We start from the raw sequence: 17557 nt of genomic DNA, 5'->3' as shown, positions 1-17557 counted from the left end.
AACCTACAGGAGATGGACTGCAGTAGTTCAAGAAGGCAGCTCACCACCACCACCTCAACGGCGACGAGGGACGAACAATCAACGCTGGCCAGCCAGCAACACCCACATCCCACAAATGAATTTAAAAAGTCAAAACGCAATTTATAAATCTGATTGTAAAGTTTCTAAGAATACCTAGAAGTATCCATTACTTGCCACAGAAAGTCCATTTGTTCTCCTTCTCCATGACCAAATAATTTTAAGCAAAACAATTCTTGGCTCAGTGTGTGCTGGAAATACTCAGCAATTAAAGTTGTATGTGGGGAGACAGAAAAGGGAGAAAGAGCTGATATTTCCAGTTGATGATCTATTATCAATACTGAATTTAGGGTATTTCACTTTATTTTCTAGGAATCGATTTATTTGCTCAGTGTTTAACTTCGAAGCGATAAAGTCCAGGAAATTTTCACTTGGCAAGGGCATGCATTGAAATTATAGCATGAAACGGAAAAACTGAATTCAGCAACACATTAAACACACTGGAAGAAACTTGATTTGGCTGTGGATGAATGAGTAGAAAGTTCCAACACTAACAATATACAAATAAAACAAACCACAGTAAGTGTCTAAAATTCTCTAACAGGTCAAATCTTACCACGTACCTGGAGCAGAAACCATGATCTGACATCTAGTGAGGATGGCAAGCAAGAAGTCATTATGCGAATGCACTGGAAAGGAAAGCGATTGCTTGTTTTAGCATGACCTTAATAAAACTATCAAGGATAAACTTGAATGTAAATAGACTATAAGACCTAGGAGTGGAAGTAAGGCCATTCAGCCCACTGAGTCCACTCCGCCATTCAATCATGGCTGATGGGCATTTCAATGCCACTTACCTGCACTCTCCTCATAGCCCTTAATTTCTTGCGAGATCAAGAATTTATCAATCTCTGCCTTAAACACATTTAACGTCCTGGCCTCCATGGCAATGATTTCCACAGGCCCACCACTCTTTGGCTGAAGAAATGTCTCATTTCAGTTCTAAATTGATTCCCTTTAATTCTAAGGCTGTACCCATGGGTCCCAGCAGCCCCGCCTAACAGAAACAAATTCCCAGTATCCACCCTTTCTAAGCCATGCATTATCTTGTAAGTTTCTATTAGATCTCCCCTCAACCTTCTAAACTCTAATGAATACAATTCCTGGATCCTCAGCCAATCATTGTATGTTAGGCCTACCATTCCAGGGATCATCCATGTGAATCTCCGTTGGACACGCTCCAGTGCCAATATATCCTTCCTCAGGTGTGGGGCCCAGAATTGGACACAGTATTCTAAATGGGGCCTAACTAGAGCTATATAAAGTCCAGTAGCACATCGCTGCTTTTACATTCCAACCCTTGAAATAGATGACAACATTATATTTGCTTTCTTAATCATGGACTCAACCTGCAAGTTAACCTTTAGAGAATCCTAGACTAGCACTCCCAGATCACTTTGTACTTTGGCTTCATGAATTTTCTCACCATTTAGAAAATAGTCCATACCTGTATTCTCTCTTCCAAAGTGCAAGACCTCACATTTACTCACATTGAATTTCATCAGTCGTTTCTTGGACCACTCTCCTAAGCCGTCTAAATCTTTCTGCAGCCTCCTCACCTCCTCAGTACTACCTGCCTGTCCGTCTCACCTCGTATCCTCGATGAACTTAACCAGAATGCCCCCAGTCCCTTCATCCAGATCATTTATATATAAAGCGAAAAGGTGCGACCCCAACATTGAACCCTGCAGGATATCACTTGTCACTAGCTGCCATTCTGAAATATTCCCAACTCTCTGCCTTCGTCAGACAGCCAATCCTCAATCCACGCCAGTAGCTCACCTCAAACACTATGGGCCCTCACCTTACTCAGCAGCCTCCTGTGAGGCACCTTATCAAAGGCCTTTTGGAAATCTTGGTAGATAAATCCACTAGGTTTCCCTGGCCTAACCTACTTGTTACCTCTTCAAATAATTCTAACAGGTTTGTCAGGCATGACCTCCCCTTACTAAATCTATGCTGACTTGTTCTAAAATATCAAGTGGCTACAGAAGATCCATTGTTACCTAAATTGTATGTCAAGCATGGTGTAGTCAAAGAACTTGGAAGTAACTTTTGACTACTATTGTGATTTGCCGATTTCTTAAAAGTGATAGCAGTTCATCCATCAAACATGCAACCAATTTACAGAAGCATGGTATCACGTGACTGCCTTGAAGTAGTACTCATGCACATCCCAGATACAACATTTTTGCTTCTTTACCTAACTCCTGTCTTTCACTCTCAAAACCCCAGTTATTATAATATTTATTTTTGATGTACTTCTCCCAAATTTTACTTGTTTAATCTAGCTTCTCCCCAGAATTCTCCTTTGCCTTTTAGATATTTCAATTATTGGGATCAATCTATGGGGAGACGATGCCCAAGTGGTACTTTCACTTAACTATTAATCTACAAACTCAGCTCATGTTCTGGGGACCAGGTTTGGTCCCACCATGGGAGATGATGGAAACCATTGTCAGAAATTGTTTTTTTTTAAAAAGGAAAAACTCATGTCCTTCAGAGAAGGAAGACAGTCATCCTTACCTGATGTTGCCTACAGAAATATTGACTCTTAATTGCCCTCAAATGACCTAGCAAGCATTCAGTCATACCAGTTGCTACAAAGTCTCAAAGAAATGAAACTGGATGGAAAGGACAATGGCAGAAATAGCTCTGTCGATACTGCAAAGTCCTCCTTACTAACATCTGGGGGCTAGTGCCAAAATCGGAAGAGCTGTCTCACAGACTAGTCAATTAACAGCCTAACATAGTCACACTCTCAAATCAACCTTACAGACAACATTCCTGATGCCACCATCACTATCCCTGGATTTGGCCTGTCTCACCAGGATAGACCAGAAGAGGTAGAAGTCCAGTAAGGAGGGAGTTGCTCTGGGAGTCCTCAACATTAACTCTGGACCCCATGAAGCCTCATGTCTTCAGATTACACATGGGCAAGGAAACTTCCTGCTGATTGCCACATAACGTCCTCCCTCCGCTGATGAATCATTATTTTTCTATGTTGAACAACACTTAGAGGAAGTACTAAGGGTGGCAAGGGCACAAAATATACTCTGGATGGGGGATTTCAATGTTCACCACCAAGATTGGCTCAGCAGCAAATTGAGCTGGTCAGGTCCTAAAGGATGAGGCTGTTAGACTGGGTCTGCAGCAGATAGTGAGGGAACCAAGAGGGAAAATCACATTTAACCTCATCCTTACCAATCTGCCAGCTGCAGTTGCATCTACCCATGACAGTATCAGTAAGAGCGACCACCACACAGTCCTTATGGAGACAAAGCCCCACCTTCACAGAGAGTAGCCTCCCATATTTTTTGTGGCACTGTATTCAATAGGACAGACTTCAAACAGATCTAGCAACTCAAGGCTGAGCACCCATGAGGCACTGTTGGCCATCAACAGCAGCAGAATTGTACTCCAGCTCAATCTGCAAGCTCATGACCCAGCATACCCCCACTCAACCATCACCATCAATCTAGGGGATCGACTGGCTCGACGGGAGTGCAGGTGATGCACCAGGCTGACCTGAAAATGAGGTGTCAACTTGCTGAAGCTACTGAACAGGACTATTCACTACTTATGCTGATTGGCATGCAAGTGATAAACAGAGCTAAGCGACCCCACAACCAACGGATCAGATCTAAGCTCTGCAGTCCGGCCACATCCAGTCGTGAATGATGATGGACAATTAAACAATTCACTGGAGGAGAAGGCTCCATAAATATTTCCACCCTCAATGAAGGAAGAAACCAGCACATCAGTGCAAAAGATAAGGCTGTGTTTATCACAGTAATCTTCAGCCAGAATTGCTGAGTGGATGATCCATATCAGCCTCCTCCAGTGGTCCCCAGCATCACAGATACCAGTCCTCATCCAATTCCATTCACTCCACGTGGTATCAAAAAACTGCTGGAGACACTGGATACTGTAAAGGCTATAGGTTCTGACAACATTCTGACAATTGCATTGAAGACTTGTACTCCAGAACTTGCCGCTCTCCTTGCCAAGCTGTTACAGTATTGTTTCAACACTGGCATTTACTGACAATATGGAAAATTGCCCAGGTATGTCCTGGACATAAAAAGTTAGACAAATCCAATCTGGCCAATTACTGCCTTAGCAGTCTACTCTAGATCATCAGTTAAGTGATTGAAGGTATTATCAATATCGTTATCAAGCAGCACCTGCTCAGCGATGCCCAATTTGGTTCCTGCAAGGGCCACTAAGCTCCTGATCTCATTATAGCCTTGGTTCATACGTGGACAAAAGAGCTGAATTCCTGAGGTGTGGTGAGAGTGAGCGCTCTTGACATCAATGCTACATTCGACCAAAGATGGCATCAAGGTGCCCTCGCATAACTGGAAACAACGGGTATCAGGGAGCAAATACTGTGGTGGTTAAAGTCATACCTGACACAGAAAGACAGTTGTGATTGTTGGAAGCTAGTCATCGGAGCTCCAGGACATGTCTGCAGGAGTTCCTCAGGGTAGTGGCGAGGCCCAAACATCTCCAGCTGCTTCATCAACGAACTTCCCTCCATCATTAGGTCAGAAGTGGGGATGTTCGCCAATGATTGCACAATGTTCAGCACCACTCGCAACTTCTCAGATATTGAAGCAATCCATATTCAAATGCAACAAGATCTGGACAATATGGGCTGACAAGTGGCAAGTAACATTTGCTCCACACAAATGCCAGGCTATGACCATCACCAACAAGAGACAATCTAATCACCGCACCATGACAGTAAATAGTGCTACCATCACTGAATCCCTCATTATTCTGGGATTATCGTTGACCAGAAATTCAAGTGGACTTGCCACATAAACAAAGTGGCTAAGCAAGCAGTTCAAGGCTTGGAATACTGTGGTGAGTAACTCACCTCCTGACTCCCCAAGGCCTGTCCACCACCTACAAGGCGCAAGTCAAGACTGTGATAGAACACTCCCCACTTACCCCGAATAGGTGCGGCTCCAACAGCACTCAAGAAGCTTGACACAATCCAAGACAAAGCAGCCCACTTGATTGAGACTACATTCACAAGCATCCACTCCCTCCACCAGTACAATGCTCAGTACACATTACTACTACTACCTACATGATGTTATGCAGAAATTCGCCAAAGATCTTCAGACAGCACTTTTCCCATGACGACTTCCATCTGGAGAGACAAGGTCAGCAGGTTTAAACACCACCACCTTTAAGTTCCCATCCAAGTCACTCACGATCCTGAGTTCCAGATATATCCCAGTTCCTTTACTGTTGTGGGGTCAATATCCGGAAATGCCCTCCCTAATGGTATGAACCCACAACACTTGTGGGTTGAAGGCAGCTCAACACAACCTTCACAGGGGCAACTATGGACAGGCTATAAATCCTGGTCAGCCAGCGACACCCACACTTAATGGTAAGGTCCTAGGGAGTGTTGCTGAACAAAGAGACCTTGGAGTGCAGGTTCATAGCTCCTTGAAGGTGGAGTCGCAGATAGATAGGATAGTGAAAGCGGCGTTTGGTATGCATTCCTTTATTGGTCAGAGTATTGAGTACAGGAGTTGGGAGGTCATGTTGTGGCTGTACAGGACATTGGTTAGGCCACTGTTGGAATATTGCGTGCAATTCTGGTCTTCTTCCTATCGGAAAGATGTTGTGAAACTTGAAAGGGTTCAGAAAAGATTTACAAGAATGTTGCCAGGATTGGAGGATCTGAGCTCCAGGGAGAGGCTGAACAGACTGAGGCTGTTTTCCCTGGAGCGTTGGAGGCTGAGGGGTGACCTTATAGAGGTTTACAAAATTATGAGGGGCATGAATAGGATAAATAGGCAAAGTCTTTTCCCTAGGGTCAGGGAGTCCAGAACTAGAGGGCATAGGTTTAGGGTGAGAGGGGAAAGATATAAAAGAGACCTAAGGGGCAACTTTTTCACGCAGAGGGTGGTACGTGTATGGAATGAGCTGCCAGACGATGTGGTGGAGGCTGGTACAATTGCAACATTTAAGAGGCATTTGGATGGGTATCTGAATAGGAAGAGTTTGGAGGGATATGGGCTGGGTGCTGGCAGGTGGGACTGGATTGGGTTGGGATATCTGGTCGGCATGGACGGGTTGGACCGAAGGGTCTGTTTCCATGTTGTACATCTCTATGACTCTATGACATCCCACAAATGAATTAAAAAACATCCCTCTCACTAGCTTCCAACTTCAGATATTCCTAAAGCTGCCATGCACAGCATTGCCCTGTGGGGTTATTATGCACTGCCGAAATTCAAATAAAGGGCATGTGGACCTTGCTCAATTGATCACTGATTCAAGCCACATTCAGCTTCAAAATGCCTTAATCGCTCATTCCATGCCCTATCACGTGGAAAATATTCTTCAGTTAAATAAATAATGTTTGTTCAGAATTTTACTTTTATAAGAGAATGCAGGAGAAACTGAAATCATGCACCATATTTTGCTGATAAAATAATGACACATTAATGATTCATACTGTTATAAATGTGCAAACCAGCAAGTTCACGCGATCAGGACATCCAACCTGAGTTCCAAAATCTCTACAAACAACAGGGTCGACAATTACCAAGAGATTTGTCTCCCAATCACTCCCATACCTCTCTTCAGCATAACCCAGTCTTTTGTATGCAATGCTGTCAGTTGGGAGGAACTTCTCCAACTCCACTTTGATCATCTTCATCGACTCTATAATCACTTCACAAGCCAGAAAAATCTAAACACTCTAAATGTTCTGATGGGAGACGGGTTTGCCCAGTTAATTTCTCATCAGTTTTTTAACAAACTTGCTGAACCTACGAAAACATAATACCTAACATGCACGACTGACAGTCTGATCACAGTAAAAAAGGTCTTCGTGCTGCTCCTATATGGCAACACGTCCCATGTGAATCAGGCCTCAGTCCTAAATTACTGCTTCTTCAAATCACAGAACAAGAGTGGAATAAAGGTTCAGCCTTGGGTGTGATTCACAGCAGCAATAGAGAATTCTATCACAGCCTCAAATAATTCATTTCTCAGGAGACAGCATGATGAATAAAGTTAATGGTGCAACCCTAAAGTTAATGGCTCAGGTACATAGTTCTTTGAAAGCTGCGTTAGTTAGACAGGGTGGTTAAGAAGGTGTTTAGCATGCTTGCCTTCATTGCTCAGACCTTTGACTATAGGGTTTGGGACGTCATGTTGAGGTTGTACAGGACATTGGTGAGTTCACTTCTGGAATACTGTGTCCAGTTCTGGTCACCCTGCTATAGGAAGAATGTTAATAAATTGGAGATGGTTCAGAAAAGATTTACTAGGACTGGAGGGTTTGAATTATAAGGACAGGCTGGGACATTTTTCACTGGTGCATAGGAGGTTGAGGAATTACCTTTTAGAAGTTTATAAAATTACGAGTGGTGTAGATAAAGTGAGATGCAAAGGTCTTTTCCCTGGGACAGGGGAGTTCAAAACTACGGGATATATATTTTACGGTGACAGAAGAATGATTTAAAAGGGACCTATGGAGCAACTTTTTCACAGTGGCTCAGACATGGAATGAACTGCCAGAGGTAGTAGTAGATGCACGTACAATTACAACACTTAAAAGACAGTTCAGTCAGTACATGAATAGGAAAGGTTTAGAGGGATATAGGCCCAAAACAGGCAAGCGGGACTAGTTTAGTTTGAGAAATTTGGTCGGTATGGACAAATTGGACCAAAGGGTCTGTTTCTGTGTTGTATAACTCCATGACATAATAGCACAATGAACCAAAAGGGTTGATTATAGTACAGCAGTAGGCAATGTTTGTGTGTATTTTAGTAAAACCTTTCACAAGGTTTAACACGATGGACAAATTAGTAAAGTTAGGTCACACAGGATTCAGGGTGAGTTACCAATTCGATACTTAATGGGCTTAATGGCAGGAAACAGAACGTAACGGGGGAGGGTTGCTTTTCGGACTGGATGCCTGCGACCAGTGGTGTTCCACAGGGATCGATCGGTTCTGGCTCCTCTTCTGTTTGTTATTTATATAAACGATTTGGATGAGAATGTACAAGGCATGGTTAGTAAGTTTGTGGAGGACACCAGAGTTGGTGGTATAGTAGACAGTGAAGAAGGTTTTTTTAAGATTACAAAAGGATTTGATTAAATGGGTCAATGGTCTGAAAAATGGCAGATGAAGTTCAATCTGGATAAATGCGAGGTATTGCATTTTGGTCCAACGAACAAAGGTAGGGCTTATACAATTAATGGGAGGGTCTTGGGTAGTGTTGTAGAACAGAGGGACCTAGGGGTGCAGGTACGTCATTCTTTGAAGTTTGCATCACATATGAATAGGATGGTTAAAAAGACATTTGACATGCTTGTCTTCATTGCTCAGTCCTTTGAGTAAAGGAGTTGGGACGTTATGTTGAAGTTGCACAGGATATTAGTGAGGCCCCTTCTGGAATACTGTGTCCAATTCTGGTCACCCAGTTATAAGAAGGACATTATCAAGCTGGAGAGAGTTGAGGGATTTATCAAAACTTTGCAAGGTATGGAAGGCTGGGACTTTTTTCACTGGAGCTTAGGAGATTGAGGGGTGATGTGACATATGGTTATAAAATAATGAGAGGTACAGGTAGAGTTGATGACAGCCCTATTTTCTCTAAGATGGGGAGTGTCAAGACTCAGGGTCACAATTGTACGAGAAGTGGACTGAGGCAAATTATGTTTTACACAGAGGATGGTTCGCGTGTGGAATGACCTTTCTAAGGAAATGAAGGATCCGGGTACAATTACATTTAAAAGATATTTGGATGGATACATGAATAAGAAAGGTTTGGAGGGATATGGGTCAGGAGTAGGCAGATGGGACTAGTTTAGTTTGAGATTATGTTCAGCATGGACTGGTTGGGCTGAAGAGTCTGCTTATATGTTGCATGACTCAATGAATGATAATGTCTTCGAGTAAAAAATGAGGTCTGCAGATGCTGGAGATCACAGCTGCAAATGTGTTGCTGGTCAAAGCACAGCAGGTTAGGCAGCATCTCAGGAATAGAGAATTCGACGTTTCGAGCATAAGCCCTTCATCAGGAATAAGAGAGAGAGAGCCAAGCAGGCTGAGATAAAAGATAGGGAGGAGGGACTAGGGGGAGGGGCGATGGAGGTGGGATAGGTGGAAGGAGGTCAAGGTGAGGGTGATAGGCCGGAGTGGGGTGGGGGCGGAGAGGTCAGGAAGAGGATTGCAGGTTAGGAGGGCGGTGCTGAGTTGAGGGAACCAACTGAGACAAGGTGGGGGGAGGGGAAATGAGGAAGCTGGAGAAATCTGAATTCATACCTTGTGGTTGGAGGGTTCCCAGGCGGAAGATGAGGCGCTCCTCCTCCAGCCGTCGTGTAGTTGTGTTCTGCCGGTGGAGAAGTCCAAGGACCTGCATGTCCTCGGTGGAGTGGGAGGGGGAGTTAAAGTGTTGAGCCACGGGGTGATTGGGTTGGTTGGTTCGGGCGGCCCAGAGGTGTTCTCTGAAGCGTTCCGCAAGTAGGCGGCCTGTCTCACCAATATAGAGGAGGCCACATCGGGTGCAGCGGATGCAATAGATGATGTGTGTGGAGGTACAGGTGAACTTGTGGCGGATATGGAAGGATCCCTTGGGGCCTTGGAGGGAAGCGAGTGTGGAGGTGTGGGCGCAAGTTTTACATTTCCTGCGGTTGCAGGGGAAGGTGCCGGGGGTGGAGGTTGGGTTGGTGGGGGGTGTGGATCTGACAAGGGAGTCACGAAGGGAGTGGTCCTTGCGGAACGCTGATAGGGGAGGGGAGGGAAATATATCCTTGGTGGTGGGGTCCGTTTGGAGGTGGCGGAAATGGCGGCGGATAATACGTTGTATGCGCAGGTTGGTGGGGTGGTAGGTGAGAACCAGTGGGGTTCTGTCTTGGTGGCGGTTGGAGGAGCGGGGCTCAAGGGCGGAGGAGCGGGAAGTGGAGGAGATGCGGTGGAGGGCATCGTCGATCACGTCTGGGGGGAATCTGCGGTCCTTGAAGAAGGAGGCCATCTGGGCTGTGCGGTGTTGGAATTGGTCCTCCTGGGAGCAGATGCGGCGGAGACGAAGGAATTGGGAATATGGGATGGCGTTTTTACAGGGGGCAGGGTGGGAGGAGGTGTAGTCCAGGTAGCTGTGGGAGTCAGTCGGTTTATAATAGATGTCTGTGTTGAGTCGGTCGCCCGAGATAGAAATGGAAAGGTCTAGGAAGGGGAGGGAGGAGTCTGAGACAGTCCAGGTGAATTTCAGGTCGGGATGGAAGGTGTTAGTAAAGTTGATGAACTGTTCAACCTCCTCGTGGGAGCACGAGGCAGCGCCGATACAGTCATCGATGTAGCGGAGGAAAAGGTGGGGGGTGGTGCCAGTGTAGTTGCGGAAGATGGACTGTTCCACATATCCTACGAAGAGGCAGGCATAGCTGGGGCCCATGCGGGTGCCCATGGCAACTCCTTTAGTTTGGAGGAAGTGGGAGGATTGAAAAGAGAAGTTATTCAGGGTGAGGACCAGTTCAGTCAGTCGAAGGAGGGTGTCAGTGGAAGGGTACTGGTTGGTGCGGCGGGAAAGGAAGAAGCGGAGGGCTTTGAGTCCTTCGTGATGGGGGATGGAGGTGTACAGGGACTGGATGTCCATAGTGAAAATAAGGCGTTGGGGACCGGGGAAGCGAAAATCCTGGAGGAGGTGGAGGGCGTGGGTGGTGTCCCGAACGTAGGTGGGGAGTTCTTGGACTAAAGGCGACAGGACCGTGTCGAGGTATTGGGAGATGAGTTCGGTGGGGCAGGAGCAGGCTGAGACAATGGGTCGGCCGGGGCAGGCAGGTTTGTGGATTTTGGGCAGGAGGTAGAAACGGGCGGTGCGGGGTTGTGGGACTATGAGGTTGGAGGCGGTGGATGGGAGATCCCCTGAGGTGATGAGGTCCTGGATGGTCTGGGAGATGATGGTTTGGTGGTGGGAGGTGGGGTCGTGGTCAAGGGGGCGATAAGAGGAGGCGTCCGCGAGCTGGCGTTTGGCTTCAGCGGTGTACAGGTCAGTGCGCCAAACTACCACCGCGCCTCCCTTGTCTGCGGGTTTGATGGTGAGGTTGGGATTGGAGCGGAGGGAGTGGAGGGCTGCACGTTCTGAGGGTGAGAGGTTGGAGTGGGTGAGAGGGGTGGACAGGTTGAGTCGGTTGATGTCACGGCGGCAGTTGGCTATAAAGAGGTCGAGGGCGGGTAGGAGGCCTGCACGGGGTGTCCAGGTGGATGGGGTGTGTTGGAGGCGGGAGAAGGGGTCGTCAGAGGGTGGGCGGGAGTCTTGGTTGTCGAAGTAGGCACGGAGGCGAAGGCGGCGGAAGAATTGTTCAATATCTCGCCGCGTGTTGAACTCATTAATCCGAGGGCGTAGGGGAACGAAGGTGAGGCCCCTGCTGAGGACTGATCTTTCATCCTCAGAGAGGGGGAGATCTGGAGGGATGGTGAAAATCCGGCAAGGCTGGGAGCTAGGACCTGGTGTGGGACTGGAGCTGGAGCTGGAGCTGGGGGCGGGGTTAGGGGCGGGGACAGAGATCGAAGTAGGGGCGGAGTGATAATGACAATCAACATAGCTTTAACCTCATACAAACAATCTGTAAACATCAAAGGTATGTAAACTTCATCAAAGGTATGATTAAGATTCTGTCCCCACTCTTTGAGCACACTGAAAGGGGAGGATCTAATTCTTCAATGACATCTACAGATTTTAGTTTAAGAGCCTTCGATCACACCAATGATTGGATTGCCACCTCAAAATTCTGCAAGTATCAGTCAATTCATTTCATTTCTGGGAGAGGTGACCTAACTTCAAATTGCAAACACCGTTAAGTTTACCAGTAAAGTATTGGAGTGGACATGTGTGCAGGCTGGAAACCTCCAGGGAGCTGAGATGTCGTCCATTGTGTTCCAGACCTTGAGCAATTATGCTGGCTGCAAAGGGACTGAAACCAGGCTTCAAACCTTTGACTATATCACCAGATTCCTGATGAAGGGCTTATGCCCGAAACGTCGAATTTCCTATTCCTTGGATGCTGCCTAACCTGCTGTGCTTTAACCAGCAACACATTTTCAGCTGTGATCTCCAGCATCTGCAGACCTCATTTTTTACCCGTATATCACCGTACTGACTGTTCTTGAAAAGTATAAAAGTAACGCTGAATTTCATGAGCTGTTTTTGAGCAAGATCACAATCGGTCTGCATAGAACAGGATATGCCTTAAACCCAACAAACCTGAGATACTTTGACATATATTTCTCTCTAACAACTGACTGTTCTCAGTCTGATATGGAATAATATCACAATCAAACATCATATTGTCCAAGTATATATTATGCAGGCAGATCTGTAGCAAGTTTGGAAAATGAAATGTTCTCCCCTGTCAAAGGATGATTACATAAACATTTTCACATATTTTGTTGGGACCACACTGAAATACCAGGAAGACTGTATGGTTGAATGTGTCATAAACGGAAATGTAAAGCCATTGAAAACGTTCGGTCAAGGACTTGGAGAGCCAATTGTTTACTCAGATTACCAGAATGACTCAGAGGTCTTAAAGGTTGTTGTCAGGAGTTTCTCAAGAACAGATGAAATCAACTCTGCTCTTTCAGGAGATCACAACCATCACCTCAAACTGATCTCTCAGCAGCTACCAGCTATGGAACTTAAAATGAAAGAATTAAGTTGGACAATGACAAAAAATATAGCCTAACGCCATATCTCAAACTCACAAATAACAAACTTGAATGATTCTTGAGCCTAGAACTTTGAATAGAAAGTTTGTAAGCCTAATTATCAAGAAACTACTTTAGTCTTATTTTTATATAAAGGTAATCACAATTTAGTCCTTGGCCACAGAAACTGATTTTTAAATATATAAATCTTTGATGAAATGAAACTTGCACGAACAATTGACAATTCATATATTCTCCTTTACGGGAATGATTTGAAGACACTCCTTGTATTTATTGTATAAATGCTGAGCTACTGAGGATCCTTAACATTGCACTTCTAGTAACCTGCAAGCTCTGACCAAGAAGGAAAAAAGATTGGACAGAGGCAAGTTCTGAATCAGTTCAATGCACCTCCCTACTCGATCTACACCTTTTCTGCAGTGGGGGAGTTTAAGACAATCCTACAAATGTAACTGCACCTTGAAGTGCATCTCAGGCAGAGGAAACGTGAAAATGAGTGTGCTGACTGCAGAACCCCCTTTGTGTATACCTTAGCAATCTCAAAATCCTCAGGTACATCTGTTGCAGCAAGGGAAATAAGGGCATTGATCTTACCATTGTCGTGAGTAAGGAGTCTCCTTGCTTCCACGTCAAATTCCTCTTTGCTAATTTTTTGCTTGAACCAAAGTTTCAGGTTTGCCCAATATCTGAGAAAGAAATAGGCAAAGAAGAGGAACTTATTTTTGCACCCAGAGATTAGGATTTGAAATCTACTTGAAAGCGTGACTAAATTGTGACATTTGAAAAGATTTTGTGTAAACATTTGAAAAGATAAATTAGAGACAGCGAACATACAACCAAAGCATTATTCAGAGAGCAATATTAAGAAGAATATTACTGAAGAGAGAATATTCTAATAGTGAAGGCAGCGTTTGGTATGCTTTTCTTTATTGGTCAGAGTATTGAGTACAGGAATTGGGAAGTCGTGTTGCAGCTGTACAGGACATTGGTTAGGCCACTGTTGGAATATTGCATGCAATTCTGGTCCCCTTCCTATTGGGAGGATGTTGAGAAACTTGAAAGGGTTCAGAAAAGATTTACAAGGATGTTACCAGGTTTGGGGGAATAGAGCTACAGGGAGAGGCTGATTAGGCCGGGGCTGTTTTCCCTGGAGCACTGGAGGCAGAGGGGTAACCTTCAAAAGATTTATAAAATCATGAGGGGCATGGATAGGATAAATAGACAGGTCTCTTCCATGGGGTTGGGAATCCAGAATGAGGGGCATAGATTTAGGGTGAGAAGGGAAAGATTTAAAAAGAGACCTAAGAGACAACTTTTTCACACAGAGGGTAGCGTGTATATGGAATGAGCTGTCAGAAGAAGTGGTGGAGACTGGTACAGTTACAACATTTAAAAAGGTATTTGAATGGGTATATGAATAGGAAGGGATTAGAGGAATATGGACCAAGTGTTGGCAAATGGGACAATAATAGTTTAGGATATCTGGTCAGTATGGACGAGTCACACCAAAGGATCTGTTTCCATGCTGTACATCTCGAAGACTCTAAGAAACAATTGAAATACAACTACACTGCCAGATGTATGACATAGGTCATCTACTAGGGGAAAGATGTAGAGGAGCAAATTTGCAGGGAGGTTGCTATGCACCTTGAAAGTGTGGAACTTTAATTATTCCCCGATACACTGGGTTGGCAAGTAATAGTATTGTCAGGTTCACCAATCCCTGAAAGAGATCATTTGTTTCTAAAGCTATACGTTTTAGTTCAAATTTTAAAATGAACTTTGCTGAACTATAGCACGGCCACTGCCAAACACAATATTTAAGTTGACTACAAATTTTCAGCAGCAATTAGACAGGACAAAAGCTAAAACCAGCGCCCCCCCAGGAATGTCACACCTTCCAATCTTCAAACTTAAAAGGACCAGGAGATGAGATGCTTCTCCAAGGCTGAGAAAATAAAGGGAGAGCTATCAACTCTTTATCCCTGAAATGGTGTGAATGGATCAGATATCCCATATAAGGAATAATGCTACTCCTCAAAGCTATTGAATCTACTTAGTTAAGTTAAAAATGATTCATCCAGATATGCTACTGCATGACCAAACCTCAAGGTACATGAAAGAGGTTCAACTGTACATTTTCTGAACCCGCTCCCCGCACCCAAGTCTGTAAAAGGCAGGTTGCTATTAGCATACAAACGAAAGCAAAATAGTGCAGATCTTGTAAGTCTAAAATAGAAACAGCAAGTGCGGGAAAAACACAGTAGGTCTGGCAGCATCTGTCAACAGAAACTGAGGTAACCTTTCAAGTCCAGTGACTTTTTTTTGGAGCTGACTTTGGAGTTCAAACAAAACTAACTGGACTCAAAAGGTTAATTTGATATCTCTCTCCACAAATGCCGTCAGATCTGCTGAGTATTTTTCCCAGCACCTGCAGTTGATATTGTTATGAATATCAGTCAGCTGTGAATCTGAGCCCCACCAACGTTACAGTTCAAACCCAGGCTGAGCAAAACCTCTCTCAAACTTGGACCACTTTACAACTCTGGAAGAAACTGGATGTTCATCAAAAAGATGGACACACCTTCAACTACAATGAAGAAATTCTGCCACAAAATCCCGCCTTCACTCAACTACCCTCCTCACATCCACATTCCTCGGATTTAGAAACTCTACTGGGCACTAACTTTCTGCACTCATACAAAAATCATGCGTTAATGCCCATATTAAATTATTCTTAATTAATTTCTACCCTTTTCCTTTCTTAAATTTCTCTTTGCTGCATATTTCTGCGTGCATGTGTTACAACAATCATTCCTGCGTTTGAATGCATAACTAAACTCTAAACAGTGTTTGTTGGGGCCATTGAAAAAAATAGGCTCCACAGAGTTTGAAACTAATACACTACAGCCTATTTCAAAAGAGCAAATAAACATGATTAAAAAGCATCTCTGCATATGGACATTAAAGTACAGAAAATATAATAATTTAATCCAGCTCCCTCTCCCTTTTTACAACAGTATAAACAGCACAAATAAGGAGTGTCTGAAATGTGCTCATAACAGCAGCACTTCAAGAACAATGGTGATTGTGCCATTAGTTTTTGGATGGCTTTGGAAAGAATAAGGAACAATCTAGAATAGGAATAGCTAATTAGAGGAAGGTCATCTTCAGTGATTTGAGAATGGAACTGTCTTAGGTCACTTAAAATTGAAGGGTGGCCAGTAAAGCAATAATAGAACAATAGACCACCTATTAAAAGGAGATTGACTTAAATGAGAGATTGGCAGTTCACATATAGGGAATCCAAAAGGCCACTAAAGGCACATAAGAGGTAAAATGGTAGTTAAAGAGCAGACCAGGGCAGGTTAAGGACCAAAAGGATCTGTAACACGGAAGCAGAGGACATAAAGGACTTACGAAACGAGTAGTTTGTATCTGTCTATATGAAGGAAGGCAATGCTGTCAAAGCCATAGCATAGATTAAACTTAAAATAGGCGCCATAACTATTAATTTAACCTGGGGCAGTGTTTTAGAGGAATAAGACAGTGTTATTTTCTGGGTCTGTAGATTGTGAAGAAGCAAAAATGGCTTTTAATAGAGTGATATGTATTTCTTGTCAGATGTGGGAGTTTAAAGAGAGTTTAAGGGTTAGTGCGGATTGTATCTGCCATAAATGCTGCTGGCTGCAAATCTTATCAGAACAAATGGATCAGTTGGAGAGACAATTAGAAACAATGAGGAATTTGCAACAGCAACATTATGCAATGGACGGCTGTAATAGGAAGTGGAGGGGGGGGGGTTGGGGGAAGAGTCTCAGATACCAATCTATGTGACTGCTAACTCCTGGAAAGGTAAGAGAGGTAGGCAGCTAGTGCAGGAGTCTTTTGTGGATATACCCATTTCAATCAGGAATGCTGTTTTGGAAAATGTAGGGAGTGATGGACTCTCAGGGGAACGTAGCACGAACAAACAAGTTTCTGGTATGGAGAGTGGCTCTAATGCAACGAGGGGTATGTCAGGTTCCAAGCGATCGATTGTGTTAGGGGATTCTCTAGTTTGAGGAACAGACAGACGTTTCTGTAGCCAGCAGCGAAAAATCAGAATGATGTGCTGCTTCCCTGGTGCCAGGATCAAGGATGTCTCAGACAGGGTGCAGAATGTTCTCACCGGGGAGAGGGGCCAGCAAGAGGTCATTGCCCAATTTGGAATCAATGACATAGAAAGGGAAAAGGTTGAGATTCTGAGGGGCAAGAATTTTAAAAGAAGGACCTCGTGAGTAGTAATATCTGGATTACTCCTGGTGCTATGATCTAGTGAGGGCAGGAAGAGGAGGATAGAGCAGATGAGGAGATGGTGTATGGGGGAAGGATTCACATTTTTGGACCATTAGAATCTCTTTTGGGGTAGAAGTGACCTGTACAAGGAAGACGGATTGCACCTAAATTTGAAAGGGACTAATATACTGGCACGGAGATTTACTAGAGCTGCTCAGGAGGATTTAAACTAGTAAGGTGTGGGGGGGTTGGTGGGACCCAGGGAGATAGTGACAAAAAAGATCAATCTGAGACTGGTACAGTTGAGAACAGAAGCGAGTCAAACAGTCAGGGCAGGCAGGGAGAAGGCAGGACTAATAAATTAAACTGCATTTATTTCAATGCAAGGGGCCTAACAGGGAGGGCAGATGAACTCAGAGCATGTTAGGAACATGGGACTGGGATATCATAGCAATTACAGAAACATGGCTCAGGGATGGGCAGGACTGGCA

General features: G+C 44.4%; 1 protein-coding gene across 2 annotated transcripts in view; it reads right to left on the bottom strand.

Annotated features, from left to right (window-relative positions):
- Window positions 1-17557, bottom strand: part of tada1 (transcriptional adaptor 1) — a 67696-nt gene that overhangs the window by 44164 nt on the left and 5975 nt on the right. Inside the window, exons 2-3 of one of the 2 annotated variants that reach the window (XM_060829677.1) lie at window positions 13383-13474; window positions 642-707 (exon numbers count right to left, since the gene is read on the bottom strand). In XM_060829677.1, the coding sequence (XP_060685660.1) occupies window positions 642-707; window positions 13383-13474 (158 nt within the window). The remainder of the gene's footprint in view (window positions 1-641; window positions 708-13382; window positions 13475-17557) is intronic. The other variant, XM_060829678.1, reaches the window with a different exon arrangement.

The sequence above is a fragment of the Hemiscyllium ocellatum genome, chromosome 9 (genome assembly GCF_020745735.1).
Source record: "Hemiscyllium ocellatum isolate sHemOce1 chromosome 9, sHemOce1.pat.X.cur, whole genome shotgun sequence".
NCBI lineage: Eukaryota > Metazoa > Chordata > Chondrichthyes > Orectolobiformes > Hemiscylliidae > Hemiscyllium > Hemiscyllium ocellatum.
Note: the sequence above shows the minus strand (reverse complement) of the source record. Positions and strands in the feature narration are given on the sequence as shown.